Genomic DNA, 26,392 nt, shown 5'->3' on the forward strand with positions numbered 1-26,392 from the left:
TTATAAGTCCTTAAGAATTTCCACCAGATTATGGGGCACCTGGGTGGCTCAGATGGCTGAGTGTCTGCCTTCAGCTCGGGTCATGATCTCCAGGTCCTGGGATCGAGCCCCACATCAGGCTCCCAGCTCAGCAGGAAATCTGCTTCTCCCTCTCCCTCTGCCTCTCCCCCCTGCTTGTGCTCTGTCTCTCTCTCTCAAATGAATAAATAAAATCTTTAAAAAAAAAATTTCCACCAGACTAAAACTTGAACCCTAAACTAAGAATTATAATCCTAATTTAGGCCCATGATAAAAAGACATTTTTAAGTGAAAGCATAATTCAATTTTATAAGTGTTGTACTTAAGATATTATTTTCCTAATACAATCAATCAAACTGTACACCAAGAAAAGCTGACAAGCAGCTAAGGTGATAAAACTTGCCTTTCTTGGAAAGCCTGCAGTCCCACGATGTCTTCTTCTGGTTCTCCATGTTTATAGAAATGAAGTCCAAGACCCTGAGGATCTTTTTTTTCTGCAGCAGTAAGAGAGAGCTCCACTACACCCTCATAAAAACGGACTAATGGGAAAGGAAAAGGACAAAGAGATAAGGCTTATTAAGCTGGATGCATTCTTCCTTAGCTGGTTTATAAAAATACTGATCAAGGTTTTTACATCTCTACTGTATGCTAGTCACCTTGATGACACTATCATATAAAATATGTTTGGGGAATCTACCAAAGAATAAGGTACCAACATGCCTAAAAGGCAGCTATTAAGTGTATTTTCTTCAATGGAAAAAAATTTTCAAAGTTAGAATAATAAAAGGGATGGATTCAGTTCCTTGATGGAAAAAAAAATCTTAGAATTCAAAACAGTATCTGTGCTAACAGTTATTACTTTTACATTACGCTAGATTTGATTTAAAGTAATTTAAAAGCAAGCAGACAGGTACTATTTTAAAAATTAGTCAAAAGAATTTAAAGCATCCAAAAAATAAATGTAACCCAGAATCTATCTAATACAGATAGTAGTTTAACTGGACAAGGACTGAAACTCCTGTGTTAAAAAGTTACACGTTTCAAGATATAAAAAGAGCATTATAGTTTTTGCAGAGGCTAGTGTAGTCATCAAATACTAAAACACAAGGCATGAGTTTCCCATGTCATATCACTTGGGAAAGTGAAGTTGAAGAGGGGTTTGCTTCTGGTAAGAGGCTCTTTATCAGTAGCTTGTTTTATTCAGTCGTTTTTCTCCTGAGTTAAGAAAAAGATATGAAAAACATTTTGTTTCTCACCTTGTCTATACTGAGCACAAACACTGGAAAGGTCCACTTGATTGCTGATTTTCTGATATTCCTTTAAGGATTCTCTTAACATTCTTTCCTTTTCAATCTTATTTTGAACTTGTCGGGAACGCTGGAGGAGTTCATTTGCCTAGAATCAGAGATGACAGGAACTTAAAAAGATGTAAAATCCAGCACACAGATGATGTTATCAATATAAGTCTTGGTCTATGTCTCAATTTACATCTGGTTTATTATCATAAAAAATAAAAACAACTCTACAAACTTACTTCTTCTTAATTTTAGGCAGAAAAATTTTTGACCAAAAAAATCCTAGCTATTTTTAATTCTTTTCCTAAATATTTTAAGCAAGATAGCTTTGACTGGTAAACCTCTTGCCTAGTCAATACATTATTGGTCAGCAGGCAGTCCATGTGATACTGATTTTTTAAATTATTTTCAACCTGTAAGAAAGGATCAATAAAAATTACCCAATTAACTCTAACTTATTATAGACTTAAAGTTTTAGTAATTTTTACTTTCTAAGGAGAAACATATTTAACCATTTAAAAAAACATGGTCTAAAAATACTATCAAGATTATGAAAAACTTAAACACACAAGGATTTTAAGAAATGATGTATTCCAACTCCTCTCATCATACAGATGAGGACTCTCGAGGCCATGAGAGGTTAGGAGACCTACCCAAGAGACGTCATATGTTAAGTAAAAGATGGTTTCTGAGTCCAGTTCTATTGTGCTTTTTATACCATGAAACCCCCTTTAGAACACTGAAATAGCTGATAAAGCATCATACCTTAGAACAAACTGCATCATCAGTGCTATACAGAAGTGGGCAGATGTCCTGTAAGTGTGAACTAATGCCATCAACAGCAGCATTATCTCTGATGTAGCAGTTGATAAGAGAAGCAATTAATGCCCCAGTCAGTTCCTTGTCCCTGATTACCAGATCTTTAAAGGTGGTGATTTTCAGCTGCTCTTGAAATTCCTAGAAGTGTAAGAAAAAGTCCTTTTTTCTACCAAAAATATAGGAATATCCTATTTCTACCTGGAACAAAATTCCTTTAACAATTTAAAATAACCAAAAAATTAACAGACTCTATAATTCAAAAGAGAAAATATGCTAAACTATACAGACTAGTACATTTTTGCAAACTTTCATAGAATCATAGAAAATTGTTAAAGAACCCACGGTATGACCAGTCTAAATCTCTCAATTTACAAATGAGAAAAGTAAAATGTAGGCACATCCAAAATTAGAGCCAGGTCTCCTGATTTTAGTCACAACCAGAAAGAATAATCACTTAGCTACATTAAAAAATCTGGGGCTTACAGGGCACCTGGGTGGCTCAGTTGGTTAAGCATCCGACTCTTGATTTCAGCTCAGGTCCTACAAATGGACCTTGAGAGCTCGTTTGGAGGTTCTAGCAGAGACACACAGCTACTCGTATACCCTTGACCAAAGAATGGTCCGCCTCTATCAGGGAAGGTCATCCTCTTTGAGCACAAAGCTTTGGAAGGGATGCACATGGAGTGGTGAGGGAGAAGGGGACAACTGCCTAGCCAGTCAGATCAGCCGAGTCAACCCTGGTGATCAATGGGCGTGACAGATTCACATCACACCTTTCCTTAGAAATACATAGTAAACTATACAGGAGTGAAATGACACGGTATCTGGGATCATCTTTAAATTTGGTAAAGAGAAAGAGAATAGATTAATAAAAGATGATAAAATCTTGAAAATGCTGAATACAAGGGGCGCCTGGGTGGCTCAGTCGTTAAGCATCTGCCTTCGACTCAGGTCATGATCCCAGGGTTCTGGGATCGAGCCCCACATCGGGCTCCCTGCTCAGCGGGGAGCCTGCTTCTCCCTCTCCCACTCCCCCCTGCTTGTGTTCCCTCTCTCGCTGTGTCTCTGTCAAATAAATAAATAAAATCTTAAAAAAAGAAAAAGAAAATGCTGAATACAAGCGTATATGGGGATTATAATATAGTATTTACTCTATTTTTGTATACGTTTAGAAATGTTCACAATAATAGGTAGGAATACATTCCCCTCAGTGTCCTAACATTTAAATGAATGCAAATTGCCATTATACTTAAAAAGGATTCAAATGAGGACAGCAAGAGAAATATGACCCATTCATTTCTCACAATGGTAAACATCTTTCTTTAAAAGAAGAATGTTTAATTTAAGTCACTGGACTCTTTGAAATTACATGCAAAAATTTTGTGGATGTATCTGTATGCATTCTTTGAGGGTGGGAAGAAAGAGTTTTGATCAAATTCCCAAAGGGATCTGAAACCCAAATAGTGGTTACAATCTGTTTTAAAAAAATATTTTTGGTAAAGATTTCATTCATATACCACGAGAACATGATAAAATTCTCACATATTGTAAAAACTTGTGGTTTTGACAAAGCAGATCCCTCAAGCTTTCATGCTTTAGTGCAATCTTCCATTAAGAAGATTTCCATTAAGCAGATATTAACTTACTCATAACCTAAATGCTTCTCCCCAAAAGTCCCCTCCCAAACCCAAATATAAGATTAAAGCTTACTCAAAAGAAAACAAACTAAGCACAGCATTAACAGTATGATCTTAAGGGAAAAGAAATCCTACCTTCTGAAGTTCTCCTACAATGACAGTGAATTGATGTTCACAAAGAAGCTTCCATAAAGCCAAAGCCTGGTATGATTTTCGAACCAACTGCTGGATTGCCTGAAGTGAAACCTTTTCACTCAGTTGAGCCTCTAATTACAAAACACAACTAATGAAGTTTTATACAATGACATAGGTTGTTTTGTTTTAAATAAAACAACACTTTACTTTCAATAAGAACAACTATAGTTAAAGCTGAAATCCTTACTGGTCTCCTCCTTCCCCTCATCACAGCCAACCATGATCATGATTTGTTGAATTCATGCTTTTTATCCTGTCATTATGTGTATGTGCTTCTATGCGTCTGTGTGTGTACACACAAACAACAAAAACACTGCTATTTTTAAACAATTTACACCACTTTTTCTACCCAGCTGTATTTTCACAGGCTATCTATATTAATAAGTATAAATCTAATGTATTTAAATTACTGGATGTTCCATCACATAAGTATACCACAATTAGATCCATTTTCCACCTTAAGGACATTTATATTGTCTCCTATGCTTTGCTACTAAAACAATAATGCAATAAACATCCTTAAGAAAGGACTCCTGAAAAGCACCGTTAGTTTTCGCTAGGACTATGTTCCTCAAACCCTGGATTAGGATAAACTGGTGAAAAAAAAAACAAAAACAGGTGAGTCATGAAATCAATACAGTCAGTCATGACAGCTTTTTTTTTTTTTTCTTAAAAAGGAAACAGAATTGGGGTGCCTGGCTGGCTCAGTCAGTAGACCATGCAACTCTCGATCACAGGGTTTTAAGTTCAAGCCCCACACTGGGCGTGGAGCCTACTTAAAAAAAAAAAAAAGAAAGGAAATATTAGAGTATAAAACAGGTAGCTATTTCCTACAATTTTGTTTCAGTTGTGTATGTATGCTTTCAAACATCAGAGTCATAACGTAAAATGTATTCCTTACTATAAGGAAAAAAGTCCGATAAAGAGTGCTATACAATGGAGGCGCCTGGGTGGCTCAGTTGTTGAGCGTCTGCCTTCAGCTCAGGTCATGATCTCAGGGTCCTGGGATCGAGCCCCGCATCGGGCTCCCTGCTCAGTGGGGAGTCTGCTTCTCCCTCTCCCACTCCCCCACTGCTTGTGTTCCCTTTCTCGCTATGTCTGTCAAATAAATAAAATCTTTACCAAAAAAAAAAAAAAAAAAAGACTGCTATACGATGTATCCATAGAAGTAAAGCTGCTGGCTTTCAATATATATGCATTCTCAGCTTTTACAGGATAGTATCAAACTGCTCTCCAAAGTAGTTGTTTTCAGTGTACATGTGCCAGCAATTTGAACCCTCCCTTTTGTTTTAATCCTTACCAGTGCTTGGTATGGTCAGGCTTAAGACTTACTGAAGTACCAATAGCAGTAATGAAAAAATGTTTATAAAATAGAAATGTTTATAAAACAGAAAACTAGATCTAGCAGGAAGGGACAAGAGTAAAATGGCTGGGTCTTAATTAGCAAAGATCTATCAGCCAGAAATGGCTCAAACAGAACACAAAAATTCTTTTTTTTTTAACAATTTTTTTTCAAAGGATTTTATTTATTTATTTGAGACTGAGAGATAGAGAGAGAGAGAGAGCATTAGCAGGGGGAGAGGCAGAGGGAGAGGGAGAGGGAGAAGCAGAGTCCCCGCTGAGCCAGGAGCCCAATGTGGGGCTCGATCCCAGGATGCTGGGATCATGACCTGAGCCGAAGGCCGATTCTTTTTTGGGGGGGAGGGTTCTTAACCATCTGAGCCACCCAGGCGCCCCTAGAACACAAAAATTCTTTAAAAAAACGGCAGGCAAAATTTAAGCAATGATTTATTATTCCAGATTACTTTGGAATAATAGATGATTATAAGTTTTCCATTACCTTGCTCTTTCCACGACTGTTACCATTTATAATAGACAAACAAAAACAAAAACAACCAAAAATTTGATTCACATTTTTAACTCTATAAAAAGGTGTGTCACTAATCATTAGGAAGGAAAATACATCAAAAACCACAGTGATATGGTGATTAACATAACAATAAAAAATTAAAAAAAAAAAACCCAGTGAGATACCACTTTGTATCTACTAGGATGGATATTACAAAAAGAGAAAAATAACTAGTGAAGATGTGAAGAAATTGAAATACTTTATGCACTACTAGCAGATATGTAAAATGGTGCATAGAGAACGGTATGGCAGTCCCTCAAAAATTAAAAACAGAATACCATATGATCCAGCAATTCCATTTCTGGGTATATAACAAAGGAACTGAAAGCAGGGACTCAAATTTATATTTGTACAATACATTCATAGCAGAATTATTTCTAATACCTCAAAGGTGGAAGCAACCCAAGTGTTCAAAAACCCAAGTGTTTTTTTTTTGCTTTCACGAAAATACACCCTAAAATCAGCATTCAGCCTTTGTGTTGTAGCGAGCCATTATACAGGCAGCATGCACCCTGCCAAACTCCTTTCCCAGAAACGATACACATCATCTCGGCGTCAAGCCGCCACAACTTTGAAATGTGTCTATGGGCTTCTGTGCTTTATCTCTAAATGTGTCCTAAGGTGGGGCGCCTGGCTGGCTCAGTTGGAAGAGCATGTGACTCTTGATCTCAGGGTCGTGAGTTCAAGCCCCACAATGGGCATAGTGATTACTAACAAAAAATTAAATAAACTTAAAAAAAAAAAAAAGTGTCCTAAGGAACAGAAAAGCCTAAGAAAGGTTATTTTTTGGGGTCTGGGAATGCTCAAAAATTTGTCCATATAAATTAATGGTAATTACTTTCTCACTTTATGCCATTTGGCTTATGAAAGGTTTCACAGGAACACTACTTTCAAATAGCAGGGGAAACCTGTGTAGACATACAATGGAATAATATTGTCTTAAAAAGAAAGGAAATTTGGACATATGCTACAACACGGATCAACTCTGAAGACATACTAGCTGAAATAAGCCAGTTGCAAAGCTGGTCATTGTATAATTCCACTTATATGAAGTATATAAGGTAGTCAAATTCAGAGACAAAAAAACAAACAGAAAACTACTGACAGTTGTTAGGGGCTGGGATGGTATGGGAAATGGGGAGCTTTGTTTCATGGGTACAGAGTTTCGTAAGATGAAAAAAGTTCTGGAGATGGATAGTGGTGATGTTTGCACAACAAAGTGAATGTGGTTAAAATGGTAAATTTTATATTATGCTTATTTTACAATTTAAAAACTTACTTTAAAAAAAGGTATCATGTTTTCTTGTAAAGGAAAGGAAAAAACTTAATGGGCTGAAAGTTATGGGGCACCTGAGTGGCTCAGTTGTTAGGCATCTGCCTTCGGCTCAGGTCATGATCCCAGGGTCCTGGGATCGAGGCCCACATTCGGCTCCTGCTCAGTGGGAAGCCTGTTTCTCCCTCTCCTACTCCCCCTGCCTCTGTTCCCTCTCTCGCTGTCTTTCTCTGTCAAATAAATAAATAAAATCTTTAAAAAAAAAAAAAAAAAAAGGGCTGAAAGTTATGGAAATACATGAGATCCATACAGTCCCACTTTTCTCAACCACACTGATGTTATTTTAATAAAAAATACTTGTGTTATCAAAAAACTAGATCTTACTGAGAGATGTCCACTGTTTTCTATTCAATCCAATGTTTTCTACTCGATGAATAAAACTCTTTATTGGGGTCATGTACAGTCAACTGATCAGAAGGAATAACTTACCATGAAACTTCCTCTGCAGTTCCTGTTGCATCTGCTGGGTATTTCCATTTTCAGGACGCATGAATCCTATCAGCCTCTGCTGCACTTTGGCTGTTGTACTGAAATAAATTCCAAAATGTGTATTTGTGTTTTCAACAGCTTTACTGAGATAGAATTCATATACCATACAATTCAACCATTTAGAGTACATAATTTAGTTTCTCAAAATATATTCATAGGGTTGTGCAACTATCACCACAATCTAATTTTAGAACATTTTCACCCACTCTCTATTAGCAGTCAATCCCCAACTCTCCCACCCCTACCCTAAGTAACTGCTGGTCTACTTTCTGTCTCTTTAAGTTTGCCTATTCTGAATATCTCATATAAATGAGCTGGGATACATTGTTAATATTCTTTTCCTCTGCAGAATAGTGAAATAATCATTGGCGAATCAATGATGATTTAAAACTGAAGCATTTTAATCTTGTGGATGCTTAAAGTTTCAATTATTTGGTTATTGTGATGTCCATTTTATTCAGAAAGGCTGAATAAATGGTTGCTTCTTTCTCTTTATCTGCCAAATTTAAAAGTAATGAATTGGTTTCTAGAATCCTTCAATGATGAGCAGTATTTTGGTTTCAGGTTACATAACATCCACCTTTTCCGTGTGCAGTTTTATGAGTTTTGACAGATGCATGGTGTCATGTAACTACCACCACAACCAAGATACAGAACAGTTCCATTACGCCCCAAAATTCTCTTGTGCTGTCTCTTCTATCCAAATCCTCTTCCCACCCGCTAAGCCTGTCCACCACTGATCTCCTTTACCTCTCTAGTTTTGTTTTGTTTTTTAAGATTTTATTTATTTTTTGAGAGAGAGAGAGACAGTGAGAGAGGGAACACAAGCAGGGGGAGTGGGAGAGGGAGAAGCAGGCTTCCCACCGAGCAGGGAGCCCGATGCGGGGCTCGATCCCAGGACCCTGGGATCATGACCTGAGCTGAAGGCAGATGCTTAACGACTGAGCCATCCAGGCGCCCCTTTTGTTTAAGATTTTATTTATTTACTTGACAGAGAGAGAGAGAGCACAAGCAGGGGGAGTGGCAGATGGAGAGGAAGAAGCAGGCTCCCCACTGAGCAGAGAGCCTGATGCAGAGCTCGATCCCAGGACCCCGAGAACACGACCCGAGCCCAAGGCAGACACTTAACCGACTGAGCCACCCAGGCACTCCTACCCCTATAGTTTTGCCTTTTCCAATATGTCATACAAATCAATTCTGGCTTCCTTTCTATAGCATAATACATTTGAGAGTCATCCACGTTGTTGCACATATCAGCCCTCTGGAGAATGTCAGTCTTGTTTGTTTTAGCAAGTAATCTATCTAGTGAAATCTGGTATTCACATTATAAATGCTAATTGTCACGAAAAAGGGAAAATAAAAAGAGCTCTCAGAATTAAAAATATAATGGCCAGAAAAAAATGTATCAGAGAAACTGAACAGATGCTATTTTTTTTTTTTTAAGATTTTATTTGACAGAGAGAGACACAGCGAGAGAGGGAACACAAGCAGGGGGAGTGGGAGAGGGAGAAGCAGGCTTCCTGCTGAGCAGGAAGCCTGATGCAGGGCTTGATCCCAGTACCCTGGGATCATGACCTGAGCCGAAGGCAGATGCTTAACGACTGAGCCACCCAGGTGCCCCAGATGCTATTTTTTTTTAAAAGATTTTATTTATTTATTTGAGAGGGAGAGAGAGAGCACGCGAGAGCACAAAAGCAGGGAAAAGGAGAAGCAGACTCCCTGCTGAGCAGGGGGCCCAATGCAGGCCTCGATCCCAGTATACCGGGATCATGACCTGAGCCAAAGGCAGCCGCTCAACCAGACTGAGCCACCCAGGTGCCCCTGAACGGATGCTGTTTAAAATATAATTGGGACACCTGGGTGGCACAGTTGGTTAAGTGCCAGACTCTTGGTTTCAGCTCAGGCCATGATTTCAGAGCTGTGAGACTGAGCCCAGCATCAGTCTCCGTGCTCACTGCGGAATCTGCTTAAGACTCTCCCTCTCCTTCTGCCTCCCCCAAAGTAAATAAATAAATCTTTAAAAAAATAAATAATTATATATACACACACACACAATAATTGGTAACAACAACTCTAGGAATTCTGTAATCTACCGAACCACCACAACAACAAAAGGAAGGAAGAAAGGAAATTATGGAAGAAAAGAGAAGAAACTGAGGCTAGATCCAGGAGAGTTAATAGGATTTTCCCAAGAAAAGGGAAATGATCAGATAGTACAATAAATAAAAAATAACAGAAGAAAATTCACCAAGGTTTAAGTCTAGTTCTAAATGCTCATTGAGAAAGTTTAGTTCTCAACATTCATTGAAAAAAGACATATTGAAGACATGGTGAAATTGCTAAATTTTCAGTAATAAAGACAAAAAGCATAAAAAAACTTCAAAGTTAACACAAGCCATTTACAGAGAAAAGAGAATCAGAAAGGCAATGTACTTTTCCTCTGCAATATTAAAGTTTAGGAAGAAAATGGAACAAAACTATAAATGAAAACCTGAGAGAAAATGGCTATGACCTTACAATCCCATACTCGTTAGGCAATAAAAAGGGGTGAAGTAGTTATTTATGCTGCAACATGGACCTCGAACACGAACCTCAAAATAACGCTAAGCAAAAAAAAGCTAGATTCTAAAGACCATAAATTATATGATTCCATTAGCATGAAATGTCAAGAATAGGCAAATCTATAGATAGGATAGATTAATAAGTGTTTGAGGCTAAGGGGTGGAAATGACTGCAAATGGACAAAAGAACTGTCTTTGGGTTGAAGAAAATGCTCCCAAAATAGACTGTGATAATGGTTGCACAATTCTATATATTTACTAAAATTTGCAGAACCGAACATTTAAAATAAGTGAATCTTGTGGCATATAAATTACATCTTAAAAAGCTATTAACAAATACTCAGTGAGACTGTTGCAGGCATGAAGGGTTGGTTGAAATTAGAAAATCTGTTAATAAAGGAAAAAATATCTCTGCAAAATGCAGATATTTGACAAATTCCAATACTCACTTTATATGAAAATTCTTAAAACAGAAATGGATAAATACTTTCTTAGCATGATAAACTGTATCTATGTGGGCATGATCTTTATTTATTTTTTAAAGATTTTACTTATTTATTTGACAGAGAGAGACACAGCGAGAGAGGGAACACAAGCAGGGGGAGTGGGAGAGGGAGAAGCAGGCTTCCCGCAGAGCAGGGAGCCTGATGCGGGGCTCGATCCCAGGACCCTGGGATCATGACCTGAGCCGAAGGCAGACGCTTAGCGAGTGAGCCGCCCAGGCGCCCTGGCATGATCTTTAATAGAGAAACACTCCAAGCTTTCCCACTACAGTCAGGAATAAGACCCAGATGCCCAGTATACCTCCACTACTATTTAACACTGTGTTGGAGATATTAGCCTATACAGACAGGAGAAAGCAACTAGAGCTAGAAAGAAAAGGTAAAATTATCTCTATTTGCAGATGACAGGACTACATATTTGAAAAATCCAAAACACTCAATGAAAAAACTAACTAAAGAGAAATTAGTAAAGTAGCAGGGTATAAAATTAACAGACAACTGCAGTTATAACTGTAAAATTCAATAAACTGCTAAGAAACTATTAACAGAAGAATATAGTGTTAAAAAGAAAAAAGAAAAAAAATACCTTACAACTAAAATTCCAGCTAATTTCCAAGGAGGATACTGGTGGAGGGCAGGGGAAAAAGGAACGGTAATAGCTTCTGTCCAATTACTAATGCTGACAGAGATGTGTATTTTTCAGAATTTAAAACTAACTACTAGAGAAAGAAAATCATGTATAAAACTTCTAAATCTGTGTTTGGGGTAGGGAGAGGTCTGATCAATCCAGTAAAATAAGGGGATGGGGAAGGAAAGAAAAACAAAACACACAATAAAAAGCACAAATTCAGGATGGTGAAAATAAGATCAAACATTAAACTAATCCCAAACATGGGAAGAGATTATACTGTGTTATTAAAAGATAGACTCTTAAACTGGGTTAACAAAAGAAGGGAGAAATCAATTTATACATTAAGATATACGTTAAGAGTGTTCCAAAGGCTCAAAATAAAGAAAATTGGTTTAACTTTCTCAGGAGACAACTAAATACTACATATCAACTTTTTAAAAAGTTCTTACACCCAATAATTCTACTTCTCAAGAAATTCATCTGAAGATTACTGAACAAGTACACCAACATGTATAAAGAGGAGTAATCACTGTACCTTCTTTATAACATGAAAAAACAGAAACACTGCAATTATTAATAGAGTTACACCATTAAATGTCTGCATATAAATAATGGAAAAATATGCAGCCAATATAAAAATTATTTATTCTTGGGCGCCCGGGTGGCTCAGTCGTTAAGCGTCTGCCTCCAGCTCAGGTCATGATCCCAGGGTCCTGGGATCGAGCCCCACATCGGGCTCCCTGCTCAGCGGGAAGCCTGCTTCTCCCTCTTCCGCTCCCCCTGCTTGTGATCCTGCTCTCGCTGTGTCTCTCTGTCAAATAAATAATAAAATCTTAAAAAAAAAATTATTTATTCCACTGATTTGGAATGTTGTAGAAGATATAGTGAGTATATACAATGTTTCATAAAAGTGTGCCTATTTAGATTCTATTTGCAGTTTATTTTTTAATTTTCCTTTTTTTTTTTTTTTTTTTTTTTAAAGGAGAAGACCTAAGGTAAGAGCAGCAGGAGAAAGATACAATGTTGAACATGATGGCACAGAACAGTCTCTCTGTCCCACTGAGTGACAGCTGCCCCTGGCACGGTTCCAGGGCCAGGATGCAATCAAGGGTTTTCTTTCAGCACCAGCTACCAAATCCTGGCCCCAATGTCAGGGGAGGACCTGTGAAAGTGCTATATTTACAGTTTTAAAGAAACACATATTTATATATTTCATATAGTTTATACTGTTATACTATAGATCATAAATTTTCTGGGCAGTAAAGTGAAATCTTTACAAAAAGCCCATATTATTTCTATAATAAAAAAAATTTTTATCCTAAACATACGCCCACACAAAAACCTTTATAAGTATGTTCACATCAGCATTTTTCATAGCAACCAAAAAGCTAACGTAACCCAAATGAGCATCACCTGATGAACTGAAAAATGAAACAAAATACCGATACACGTTAAAACACGTGAACCTTGAAAATATGCTAAAAGAAGCCAGAAACAAAAGGCCACATTTCCATTTACATAAAAGATCCAGAATATGGCAGATCCACAGACACAGACAGATTAGTGGTTGTTAGGGACTGGAAAGGAAATGGGGAGTGCTATGGACTATTTGTGTCCCACCATGTTCCAATGTTGAAGTCCCAATTCCCAGAGTGATGGTATTAGGAGATTGGGCCTTTGGGAGGTAATTAGGTTTAGATGGGGTGATGAGAGTGAAGCCCACACAATGCGATTAACAGCCTTACAAGAAGAGACCAGAGAGATTGTCACCTAGTTTTCTCTCTGCCATGTTAGGACACAGAAAGAAAGTAGCTGCCTGTAAACGACAAAGAGGGTCCTCACCAGAACTCAACCATACTGGCACCCTGATCTCAGACTTCCGGCCTCCAGAACTGTGAGAAATAAATGTTTGTTGTTTAAGCCATTCTATGGTATTATTGTTACTGTGGTGTGAACAGGGAGTGACTGCTAATAGGTAAAGGGTTTCTTTTTGGCATGATGAAAATGTTCTGGAATTAGATAGTGGTGGTAATAGCATAACCTCATAAATATGCTAAAAACCACCGAACTAAATATTTAAAAGGATGAATTTTATAATGTGAATTATATCTCAGAGAGAAAAAGGAAAAAATAGGCAAATAAATCTTGTTTATTCTTACTTTGGATTTCCTAATGGTCCCCCTGCAAATTGGGAGTTTCTGTCTAGAAATTCTTGCAAACCTTTTAGTTCTTGTAGCACTGACTCCAACAGTTGGGAGGGAACACTACTTTCAATCTGTAAGAAAAAAAGTATTTTCAAAAGCTTTAAAACACTGAAAAAGTGTATATGTAAAAAACATACTCTTTATAACTGAATGTCAAGTTTTAATAAACAGTAATTATTTATGCTTGGTGCAGAATAAAGGACTAGATAGCCACATCCCTCCTGTCCTGCTCTGGTTTGTTTTAGGTATAATTTACAGAGAGTAAAATAAATACATCTTAGTGAATATCTTGATAGCTTTTTATATTTTAATTCAGTCACCACCCAGACCACAATACAGAGTATTTCCAACATCCAAGAAGTTCCCTAATGCTCCTTTCTAGTCACTAGTCATTCCATCTCCCAGCAAACCACTTTTCTTATTTGTCACCATAGGTTAGCTTTGCCTGTTCTTGAACTTCATATAAATGGAATCATATACTATGTTAAATAAATATATTCTTCTTCTTAGAAATGTGAACTTTAAAAGAGTATCAGAATCGAAAAAATATTTGGTATCTTTCAGATTTAAAAAGAAAAAAGCTTAAAATAAATTGCATTCATATTTCATGTTAAAAAAATTTTACTACCTGAATTCATGAATTTATGATAATACAAAGTTTTACAGGATTTAGTCTTTATTTATTTTTTTTAAGATTTTATTTATTGGGGCACCTGGGTGGCTCAGTTGGTTAAGTGTCTGCCTTCTGTTCAGGTCCTGATCCCAGGGTCCTGGGATCGAGCTCCACGTCGGGCTCCCTGCTCATAGGGGAGCCTGCTTCTCCCTCCCCCTCTGCCTGCCACTCTGCCTACTTGTGCTCACTCTCTGTCAAATAAATAAAATCTTAAAAAAAACCTATATTTAATTTATTTATTTGAGAGAGAGAGACAAGCAGGGGGGAGAGGGAGAAGCAGGCTCCCTGCTCAGCAGGGAGCCCGATGCGGGGCTCGATGCGGGGCTCGATCCTAGGGCCCTGGGATGACCTGAGCGAAAGGCAGACCTTAACCGACTGAGCCACCCAGGCACCCCTACAGGATCTATTCTTAAAGTACTCTAGAAAGTATACTTATGCATGGAAATTAGTACTGGGTTCATGGAATTCGGGAGCATATAAGCAAAATATTAAATAGTAGCTTTGAGTAAATATTAAGGATTAGGACTTACTCTGTTTAACCCTCACAACAGGTTATTATTCTCACCTTATAGTGAGGTATCAGACTGAAATATTAAGAAAATGACTCATCATTTATATAAGTGACGGAGCTGGGACTTCACCCAGGGCAAGGAGTTTATTGGACACGTACACAAACATGTCCATAAAAGAATAATCAGCATCTTGTTTCTAACACCAAGAAATGTGAAACAATCTATTTATACAGTTAATACCATAAAATGGTTACACACAGCAATGGAATACATTATACAACACACTTACTGCAGTGATTTCTCTGTTGCCACTCTTGAATACTCTCTCCACAACTAAACTCGCATCCCAGATATTTCTGAAATAAAAAAATGTTTTAATAATTATGCTGTATAAACAAAAACAATTACAATATGTAGTAAATTCCTTTCTGTGTGTTTATCAAAGTACAGCAATGATTTAATACTTCACAAAGTTATCCAAAAGAACGGAAAACAAGAAAATTTCTAAACCTGATATACCTAAGTTATTTCACATAATGAAATACTGCTAAGAAAAAATCAAAAGACTCTGGGCAATGAATTGTAAACAAAGTTTATAATGCAAAAACAAATTTCTAAAAGAGTATTGCACTGCTTCACATTTTAAGCAAATGATTCAAATGAAAGCATCCATCTCAAATCTAAGACAAATATATAGCAGACAGGATAATTAACTGGATGATATGGTAGACTAATTGCAAAAATGGCTGTAATTCTTTGTCCCTCCTTATAGTTATCCTTTACAATATGACTTTGATGTGTCTCTCATAATGAGTTTATTTCCCATGTTTGAATGGATTCAATTTTTTTTTTAAAGATTTTATTTATTTGACAGAGAGAGACATAGCGAGAGAGGGAACACAAGCAGGGGGAGTGGGAGAGGGAGAAGCAGGCTTCCCTCTGAGCAGGGAGCCCGACGCGGGGCTCGATCCCAGCACCCTGGGATCATGACCTGAGGCGAAGGCAGACGCTTAACGACTGAGCCACCCAGGTGCCCACCCCCCGGCTTTTTAAAAAGATTTTATTTGAATGGATTCTATTTTTTAATCTGGGTTGGCCTGGAGATGTTTCCCTGGCCCAGTGAATGAGGTTAAAATAATGGTAAGCCAACTCTAAACCTAGGCATCAAGAAGCTTTGCAAATTTCTACCCTGTCTCATGGGACTTTGCCATCACCAAGGGAATAACCTCTGGCTAACCTGCTGGAGGATGAGAGACCATGTGAAAAACAAAAACCCAATCGTCCCAGCAGAGACCATTCTAGACCTGCATACAAACATGACCCTAAACATGTGAGACTCCAGCCAAGATTGACAGGGCTCTCTTCAATCCCACAGCTGAATGAGTATAAATGAGTTAGTCTAGCTAAGACCAGAACCGCCTAGCTGACTTGCAGATACAGGTCACTGAGTTAATGGGGTGGTTTGTAACACCATATGTTAATATGTATGTGTATACATATATATAAAACACAACAAATATAGATGGTTAGATGATTAAAAAAAAAGCTAAATAGAAAACAATTTTATTAATGAACAAGTGAGCTAAATAAAACTGTAAGTTAAATTTAACAGGAATAAATGATGTCCCAAATTTAAAGTTAAAAATATTCAACTACACAGGGGCACCTGGGTGGCTCAGATGGTTAAGCGTCTGCCTTCAGCTCGGGTCATGATCCCAGGGTCCTGGGATCGAGCCCCACATCAGGCTCCTGGCTCAGCGAGGAGCCTGCTTCTCCCTCTCCCTCTGCCTCTCTCCCTGCTCATGCTTTCTCTAAAAAAAAAAAAAAAAAAATATTCAACTACACAAAATAGGACAAGGTGAGCAATAGTTGGTTATTCCATGCAAAACTTACCCCATGATTCGAGAAAAGTAAATGCAAATACCATTGTGTTTTCCAGAGTACACAATCTCTGGTGCAGCCATACAACTCATACTTGCGGCCTGAGTTGCTGGGTTTCCTGAAACACACACTGGAGTTGACATGGCAGGAGGATGTACACCTTGTACACAACGTAAGAAAGACAAATCTTTAAATTTAACCTTAAACATTCAGCATCCTCAATAACCACAGCCTGTGTATGTAGGCCCAAAGGTAAGAATATTTACAAAAATACTGGAATAAATAGGTATTGAATTTGGTTTTCCCTGGTAAGAAGAGACTCAGATTGGATAGATGCTCCCAGGTAGGCTTTCTAAGTGTCGGCATGCAGGATAAAAGGCAAGAAAGCTTGCAATCACTCCTCCTTAATGTTGGGAGTCAAACAGAGCTAATTATACAGATTTCATGGCTGCATATTAAATCCTGGTACCCAGATAAGGAGCTTTCAGGTATACTACTAAAGGTGTTCCTACGCAAAGGCATTCATGGCCAAATGTCAATACTTGCTTGGATGTAACTTCTATTCAACTACATTATTTTCAAAAGACTAGGGGAAGTTAATATTTCTTTCACTAAGCATTAAGGATAACAGTGTTAGCTCTTCAAAAAGAATAGTAGTAGCAATACAAAACAAAGAAAAGAGGTACCTTGAGATGGTGTTCCCAAAAATGATGGATTTGGATATGGACTACCACTAGGAATAGGAGAACCTAAAAAGGAAAGAAGACTATAAAGATTTATAAAATAACCTCCCAATCTTTTAAATCTGATTAAATTAGGAGAAGCTGTTTCTCAGCATGAGTGCGGAGTGGCACTATCCATGAAATATTTAAGATTTAGGGACTCCGCTCATTTCCCAAGCATTTTCTAATAACTCCCACTGAGGAAAACATTGAGGTGGGAGTTTACTTGTTATGAAATCATTCACCTCCTTCCTTTTGGATAAATAACAAATGAGTTCTATAAATACTACTGGTTACATGTTATTTTGTTCTCTAACATGCATAAAGAACTCAATATTAATATATCCTTGCTTTTAAGAGTCAGACATCTATAGAACTGTATTCACCAATAAAACAGTAGCAAGTAAATAAAATATAATGAAAAGCTTTGTTCATTAAAATATGCTAAGCAGTTTCTAAAACTCAAACTATTAGAAATAGTCTCATTTCAGTATTTTGTACTCACTAGAGTAGACAGGAGACCCCAAGATGGGACCAACATTACTTGGAGCAGGGAGAGTGGGTGGAAATCTCATCTGTGCTTCACCACCGTACCTGTTTTTATGACAACAGAGGCTGAGCTTATTCAGTGAAATTATCCACCTTAAAAGATGGAATTGTTCCAAGTCCTGCTAGCTCCCAAATAAATGCCTTAAACATTATAGACTTTAATGTATTTTACAGTGCTTATATCTATAAGTATAGATATAATACTTATTTAGAAACTGTTGACTTGAACCTCTACCAGAAAGAATTATAAGGGACTCTAGCAATTTCTAAGGGTTAGCAATGCAGAGAATTTACTTAAGAGTATATGGCACTGTAATTTTCATACCAGATTACAGTTAGCTAGCACTTGAAAAATTGTTTTAAACAAATCACATTTCAAATTCTTACCTATAGCTAAATATTTTCCAAATAAAAATATCGTTTTGATACCAAGTTTCCTTAAAGTGATTTAGAATCCCTCAATGCCAATGATACAAGTAAAGGAGAAACTAGTGTTTTAGGAAGTAAAAAAGATATGGTAACTGTAGTAGAAAGAAGTGTAGAAAAAAGACTAGACAGAAGAAGTTGAAGAACAGAACCCAGAGCAAGGGTAACAATTCATACATTGTATTAATCTAGCTACGTCTATTAGCATTATAATCTTTCCAGATTTCATCCTTTTGCAAAAAGATTTTACTATCTTGCCTATATAGGTCTTCAAGTGTTTGGTAAGCCCTTAAACTACCACATTGACCAATGCTATCATTAAAAAAAGTGGCCAAGAACAAAAGAAAACTGACATATACCTGAAGAAAGCCCGAGTGGCCCATGCAGATACTTCTCTATCACAGGCAGCAGTGGAACAAGCAAGGATAAGGCAGGTTGCACAAGCCTGGTCTTCCTATTTAAAAAAAAAAAGTTTCTTCCCTTATAGTAAACATAAACATTTAAAAAGAAGTTTTGGTTATTCTTGTATCCAGTGTTTCAATTTGTGCCTAGCACAGAGCAGGTGCTCAATATATATCTGCTAAGTGAATGAAATCAGTTGGTATGAAAAAGGAGAACGTTTATCAGAGGCACTATCATTAAAGGGTGCTTTTTCTTTTTATCTAGACTCTATTTTAGTCTATAGTTTATTCCCCTAATTTTCTTTCTCATGGTCTTTTTACCTTTTAGAAAATAACAACAACAATATAGCTATTTATTAAGTACCTGTCATGTGCCAGGTACTATTTTAAAAGGTTAGCATATATTAACTCCCACATCATACACTATTATAATGCCTGTTTTACACATGAAGAAACTGAAGTTCACAGAACTAAAGTAATCTAACCTGGTGGCAGAGCTGGTGATTTGAATCCAGTCTCTCTGTACTTAACTTTGATCTGATATTCTTGATCTTAAGCTTTCTGAGTTTTACCTTCTCAATTCTAGCAATGGCTTTGAAATACTAATGGCATTATCATTACTGCCCCCAATTTTTTCATCAGGTCATTGGCAAAAAAATAAAAAAAAAAAATTAAGAATTAAAAAAAAAGGGGGCGCCTGAGTGGCTCAGTTGGTTAAACGTCTGCCTTCGGCTCAGGTCATGATCCCAGGGTCCTGGGATCGAGCCCCACATCGGGCTCTCTGCTTGGCGGGAAGCCTGCTTCTCCCTCTGCCTGCCACTCTGCCTATCTGTGCTCTCTCTATCTGTCAAATAAATAAATAAAATCTTAAAAAAAAAAAAGATTTGTCCACAAATATCCTGTTTTAATAAAAATGTATTTATCATATAAATTGAACATGAGTTTCTTACTAGTATACTTTAAAATAAGAACTTATCAATAACAAATAAAAATCTGAGTTTACTGTATAAGCTTTACTTATTAATACAGCTCCCAAATATTAGTACACAGATAATGACCAATGTAAAGAAAGAAAGACTAAGAGTATCTATTAATCACAGTATTTTGATCCTAGCTTACATAAAATTCAGGTATTATTCTCACTGTTTTATTGTTTAAAATATCATAATATTTTTTTAAAAAGTACAAATAATTAATTACCTGATGTAATTTAAAGAATCTTTCAATCTCTTCTCCATCTCCACCCACATTACTCACAAGTAGATGTCTCAGTTGATCTACAGGTCTAAGTTTATGAAACATAAGACTTCCCTAAAAAGTTTAAAAAAAAAAAAAACCACAACCATAAATAATAGATTTATTTGGCATGGCTGGCATCAACTGACCTTGCTATTTTATTTAATAAAATCAATAAAACAAAAAAAACCCCTTCAGGAATACAAAGTAAACTGGCCAAAAAGAACATCTACATTTCAACTCCCAACCTATACTAGATCTATATATGCCCAAAGAAAATATAGTAAGAAAACAATGCTCTGAATGTCCACAATGCCAAACTGTGGAAGGAGCCGAGATACCCTTCAACAGATAAATGGATAAAGAAGATGTGGGTCAAATATACAATGGAATATTACTCAGCCATCAGAAAGGATGAATACCCACCATTTGCATCGACATAGACTCAATGGAGGGGACTATGCTAAGTGAAATAAGTCAAGCAGAGAAAGACAATTATCATATGGTTTCACTCATACGTAGAACATAAGGAATAGCGTGGAGGACCACAGGAGAAGGGAGAGAAAACTGAATGGAAAGAAATCAGAGAGGGAAACAAACCATGAGAGACTCTGGACTCTGGGAACCAAACTGAGGGTTACAGAAGGGAGGGGGATGTGGGGTGGGGTCACCAGGTTATGGGTATTAAGGAGGGCATATGTGGTGAGGAACACTGGGTATTATACGCAACTAATGAATCATTGAACACTTTATCAAAAACTAATGATGTACTATTATGTTGGCTAATTGAACATAAAAAAAAAGATATCACCTCAAAAAAACAAACAAACAAACAAAAAACACTGCTCTGTAACACACAAAATATATTCAGAGGGCATGTGGTAATAGCACATAAAATAGCATAAAACATAGGTTTATAAAATGTTATATCTACAGAGCCAGAACCTTATTTTTTTGGTGGCGGTGAGTGTTTTCTTATTAAATTTAGAAAGTTGTCATACAGGTTCAAGTAAATATTTGAATTTAGAATACGATAAAAGCTGTCCCTCAAACCAGAGGATTAAAGTTAGATTATCCATTAATTATGTTGGCATATGTCCATTTAGAAAAAAAATAAAGCTGGATCCTTAATCAGGATATCAGGATAAATTCCAAACAGATCAGAGATTTAAAGGACAAAAATAAAACTATAATAGTACTAAAAGCAACTGTGGGTAAATTTTTTTTTATAAACCTCAGAATGAGGAAGTTTTTTTTTTTTTACTACTTTTATAAATCCGAAAAGATAACAGAAAATTTCGACTAATATGCTTACCTGTATGGGAAAAAGTCTCACTAAACAAAATAAAATGACACACCAGGAAAAATATGATACTAAAATTACAGTAAGTTTCCTTGATAAAGAGCTTCTATAAATCAAAACAAAAAAGAGAACTCAATAAAATAGGGATAGTCCATAGAAAAATAAACACTTGAAAAGACTGTCCAAAGAAAACAAAAACAAAAAACAAAAAAGAACAACAAAAAAAAAGACTGTCCATCTTATCTTAATAAAATGGCATATTATACTTGGACAGGATGTAAGGAAAACAGGTATCAATATTCATCGATAGTGAATGTATGCACGTATATATGAATACAGGGGAATCTGGCAACATCTATCAAAATTAGAAACGCACATATTCTTTCACCCAGCAGATATAATTCTACAGCTTTATTCACACACAAAGAAAATGATATACACATAAGGTTGTAGCATTATGAACAGCAAAAAATAATCCATCAATAGGGACCTAGTTAAATAGGGTACATTCATATAAAAGAAAACCTTTCAAATACAAAATAGAATGAGAAAGTTCTTTATATAATGATATGGAAAGATCTCTAAAATATGTATTTGAGATATAAAAAACAAGGTATAAAATGGTGTATATGATACACTACCATTTATTTAGAAATATTTTGTTTGTGGGGCGCCTGGGTGGCTCAGTTGGTTAAGCGACTGCCTTCGGCTCAGGACATGATCCTGGAGTCCCAGGATCGAGTCCCACATCAGGCTCCCTGCTCAGCAGGGAGTCTGCTTCTCCCTCTGACCCTCCTCCCTCTCATGCTCTCTGTCTCTCATTGTCTCTCTCGCAAATAAATAAAATCTTAAAAAAAAAAAAAAAAAAAAAAAAAAAAAAAAGAAATATTTTGTTTGTATGTCCACACCTCTGAAGGATACACAGATGCTGATGACATGGGCGTCTGTAGGGAAGGGACCTCAACTGGAAGGGAGATTTTATTCTGTATACTCATTATACCATTTGAATTTTAAATGCATCACTATTCCAAAATCAAATATTAAAAAATGTTTTTTTATAAGTTAAGTGAGAATTATAATAATAAATTTAGGTTATTTTGTTTTATGCTGCTAAACACTGGTACTAGAAATGCTACTTTAAAAAAAAATAGAACACTTTATAAACAGCAAGCTCTTTTTGTTGCATTTTTGGTATTTAAAATTATTCCTTAAGAATATCTTTAAGAGTAAACTCTCCTAAAGTCCTTAATGACTCCATTAAGCAAATATTGCAAAATACATAACATTAAATATGGCTTCTTTATTGTCTCCACCTTAACAGAGTATGTACATACCTGTGCTGAGAGGAGAACAAATTTCTTTGGAGGCAACATGTGCTGCTGTACCACAACCGGTGAGTCAGTTATTGGAATATGATCCTTATTTAAGGGTGTAATTATTTTATCTACTTTCAATTCATCTATTGCAGAAAGAGCCCAGGAATGACCATCAACACGGGTTGTCATCTATACAAAAGAAATAAACTTTTTATACATGCTATTAAAGTTACATAAAGCAAACCTTCCAAAAAGGAAAAAACATATAGACCTAATTTCTAAGGAAATGCAGAATTTTACAAATTAATAACACATGTATGTGAGCATTCCTAAGTTTCTATTTAATGCTCTACTGTCTATTCCTTTAATCAGGCCAGCTTCTATGACAATTATCTTTCATGAAAGAAGGGAAAGACAAAATCTTCTTAGGATAAACTGTAAATAGTGTTTACTAGAATTGTAATTCTTTCGATACCCAAAAACTATATTCTACCATCTTTAGTAGTAGCAGAGGTTGGTTTATCCGGTTTGATCAGCATCCTCAGGGGGTAGGCAGCATGGGCTATGCAAGGGCATTTAGGAGAAGTAAATGGGGTAGAATAGGGGATACCAACAGTGGGGAGCAGAGATAGCCTTCCTTGGCCATACCCTTGGAGGTGCTGGCCTCTTCTTAGCTCATTTTGTGCTGAGAGCTGAGACGAGCAGCCAAGGTGTGAGACTGGGCTAGGACAGGCTGGGGCTGCAACTCTCATCCAGGACCTACATCAATTTCATGGAATACGCAGTGGTATTTGCTTTTAAAACACAATTATGGGGGCGCCTGGGTGGCTCAGTCATTGAGCGTCTGCCTTCGGCTCGGGTCATGATCCCGGGGTCCTGGGATCGAGCCCCACATCAGGCTCCCCTGCTCGGCGGGAAGCCTGCTTCTCCCTCTCCCACTCCCCCTGCTTGTGTTCCCTCTCTCGCTGTGTCTCTCTGTCAAATAAATAAATAAAATCTTAAAAAAAAAAAACCCACAATTATGTGTTTATGTGTGGACATTTGTATATGCAGGGAAGAGAGATCAAAACAAGATGGGGGGGGCCTGGGTGGCTCAGTCGTTGAGCGTCTGCCTTTGGCTCAGGTCCGGATCCCGGAGTCCTGGGATCGAGCCCTGCATCGGGCTCCCTGCTCAGTGGGAAGCCTGCTTCTCCCTGTCCCACTCCCCCTGCTTGTGTTCCCTCTCTGGCTGTGTCTCTCTCTCTCAGTCTCTGTCAAATAAATAAATAAATAAATAAATAAAAAGAAAACAAGATGGGGAAAATGTTGGTAATTGTTAAATGTGGCGTTCAATTTATCATTCCTCTATTCTTCTGTATGTTCAAAAATTTCTATAATTAAGGGGCACTCCTAAATAAATAAAATCTTTAAAATAAATAAGTAAATTTAGGCAGAACTACAAATTAAAGACATCATTAAGATAAAATTCTAAGGGGCGCCTGGGTGACTCAGTTAAGTGTCCTATTCTTATTTCAGCTCAGGTAATGATCTCAGGGTGGTGAGATCGAGCCCTGCATCAGGCATGGCACTCAGCGAGGAGTCTGCTTGAGATTCTCTCTCCCTCTGCCCCTCCCCCACCCCATGTATGCACACACTCTCTAAAATAAATAAAATATTTTTTTAAAAAAGATACAATTATTTTATTTTTTTTTTAAGACTTTACTTATCCATCTGCCAGAGAGCGAGAGCGAGAGAGAGCACGCACGAGCGAGTGCACAAGCAGGGGGAGCAGCAGACAGGAGAAGCAGGCTCCCTGGTGAGCAAGGGGCCCAACACGGGACTCAATCCCAGGACCCCAGGATCATGACCTGAGCCAAAGTCAGATGTCCAACCGAATGAGCCACCTAGGCATCCCAAAAAAGATACAATTCTAAGTCATAACTATAATGGATGACCTCATAATTAAATAACTAAAAACATAATATATTTAAATAGCACAAAAGTCATTTCAGAAAATATGTATGCATTTTTCGGATACAGTATGAGAAACATTCTAAAATGATTCCAATGTTTAAAGATATTTTTTTTTTTTAAAGATATTATTTATTTATTTGAGAGAGAGAATGAGATAGAGAGAGCATGAGAGGGGGGAGGGTCAGAGGGAGAAGCAGACTCCCTGCTGAGCAGGGAGCCCAATACGGAACTCGATCCCAGGAGCTTAACCAACTGAGCCACCCAGGCGCCCTGTTTAAAGATATTTTTAATGATTACCATAATGACTTCTAACCTCACAAAGGAAAAACAAAGAATTAACAGGATACACTTCTTTTCAATATGATTTCCAATCATATATGATTGCTCAAAATAAATGCTATTACAACATAAAGATTCTTATAATTTTAGGGGCGCCTGGGTGGCTCAGTTGGTTGGGCAACTGCCTTCGGCTCAGGTCATGATCCTGGAGTCCCGGGATCGAGTCCCGCATCGGGCTCCCTGCTCAGCGGGGAGTCTGCTTCTCCCTCTGACCCTCCTCCCTCTCATGCTCTCTGTCTCTCGTTCTCTCTATCAGATAAATAAATAAAATCTTTAAAAAAAAAAAAAAAAAAAAAAAGATTCTTATAATTTTACTCTTTACTTAAAATTATAAATTATATAAAAAATTAAGATTCTCAGGATAACTTACCTGGGTTTCCATCATTGGCTTTTGGAAGGGAAATGTATCATGGTTGACACACCACAAAATGTCATTATCTTCATTTTCTGAAGCTGCCATCAATAGAATGCCTAGAAGTTTAATACACAAAATCTTATTATATGATGCCAAATAATATGCATCCCCAATGTTCTTAAAAATATTAACTACTAACATTAATATATATAACATATATACATAGCATGCATTGTTGTAAGTAAACAAGTCACAAAATTAAAAAAAATTAATCCCTTAAAAGGACATATAATTATTGATAGGGTAGAATCATTAAGTGTTCCAGATCTTACACTTCGTTTCTTTTGAGTAAACGCTTTCTTCACATCTTAAAATTTCTGACGTTATGACATATTTTGCAATGGGCTTATGAATTTAATTATTAACTTTAAAAAAGTATATTTAATACATAAAAAATGTTGTGACTTTCAATCAATGGTATCTAATATTCAATGAAACAGAATTTCATGTACTGATTATCTCAAACATACCATGAATAAAAATGACGAAGTTACTAGTGGAATGGCAGAGTAAACTATAAAAGCATCATCTCAGCAATATTAGTTGATTTTGAAATATACTCTCTTGTGCTCAATTCCAGCTCCTCCCGCTAACTTGTTTCCTTTATACTGACTTGAGATAGCAGCCTTAAGTCCACTGGATGATTATAGGTGTAAGGACATTATTAATGTAAGAAATTAAAATATTCTAAATTTTATTGGGAAATTTATTATTTTCAAATGGCTCAAAAGACATTCTAATTTTAACAATTTAAAAAATCCAATCTTAAATCTGATAGGATATCAGAACTTACCTTTACTATAAAGAGCTTTATGTACTTTTGAAGGCTTTTCCACTGTTGAAGACGCTGAGAATCCAGGAGGTAAGCGGACATGAACCAGTGTCAATGTATTAGGTCGTGCTAATGGTTGTCTGAACGGACAAGTGCTGAAATATAACCTTACACCTGATGATGGGATAAAATTATACATCAGTAACAGAAAATGAAAGACTTGAGGTCCTCGTGTGATTGAAGCAATTCCACAGAGAAACACAGACACTTGTTAAAGTCCTAGAATCACTTTCCTGACTA

General features: G+C 36.8%; 1 protein-coding gene and 1 non-coding gene across 3 annotated transcripts in view; both read right to left on the bottom strand.

The window, feature by feature from the left end:
• NUP155 (nucleoporin 155) overlaps positions 1-26,392 on the bottom strand; it is a 63,783-nt gene that overhangs the window by 18,742 nt on the left and 18,649 nt on the right. Inside the window, exons 11-25 of one of the 2 annotated variants that reach the window (XM_032415290.1) lie at positions 26,114-26,266; positions 25,276-25,376; positions 22,632-22,802; positions 19,959-20,069; positions 18,717-18,811; positions 17,888-17,976; positions 17,347-17,409; positions 16,673-16,820; positions 15,069-15,135; positions 13,550-13,665; positions 7,636-7,733; positions 3,905-4,035; positions 2,079-2,270; positions 1,275-1,413; positions 422-557 (exon numbers count right to left, since the gene is read on the bottom strand). In XM_032415290.1, the coding sequence (XP_032271181.1) occupies positions 422-557; positions 1,275-1,413; positions 2,079-2,270; positions 3,905-4,035; positions 7,636-7,733; positions 13,550-13,665; positions 15,069-15,135; positions 16,673-16,820; positions 17,347-17,409; positions 17,888-17,976; positions 18,717-18,811; positions 19,959-20,069; positions 22,632-22,802; positions 25,276-25,376; positions 26,114-26,266 (1,810 nt within the window). The remainder of the gene's footprint in view (positions 1-421; positions 558-1,274; positions 1,414-2,078; positions 2,271-3,904; positions 4,036-7,635; positions 7,734-13,549; positions 13,666-15,068; positions 15,136-16,672; positions 16,821-17,346; positions 17,410-17,887; positions 17,977-18,716; positions 18,812-19,958; positions 20,070-22,631; positions 22,803-25,275; positions 25,377-26,113; positions 26,267-26,392) is intronic. The other variant, XM_032415291.1, reaches the window with a different exon arrangement.
• On the bottom strand, positions 12,440-12,567 carry LOC116639292. The gene has a single exon (XR_004300803.1). It is a non-coding gene; the product is annotated as a small nucleolar RNA SNORA30/SNORA37 family (small nucleolar RNA).

Source organism: Phoca vitulina, unplaced genomic scaffold, assembly GCF_004348235.1.
Source record: "Phoca vitulina isolate PV1807 unplaced genomic scaffold, GSC_HSeal_1.0 scaffold17, whole genome shotgun sequence".
Classification (NCBI taxonomy): Eukaryota; Metazoa; Chordata; class Mammalia; order Carnivora; family Phocidae; genus Phoca; species Phoca vitulina.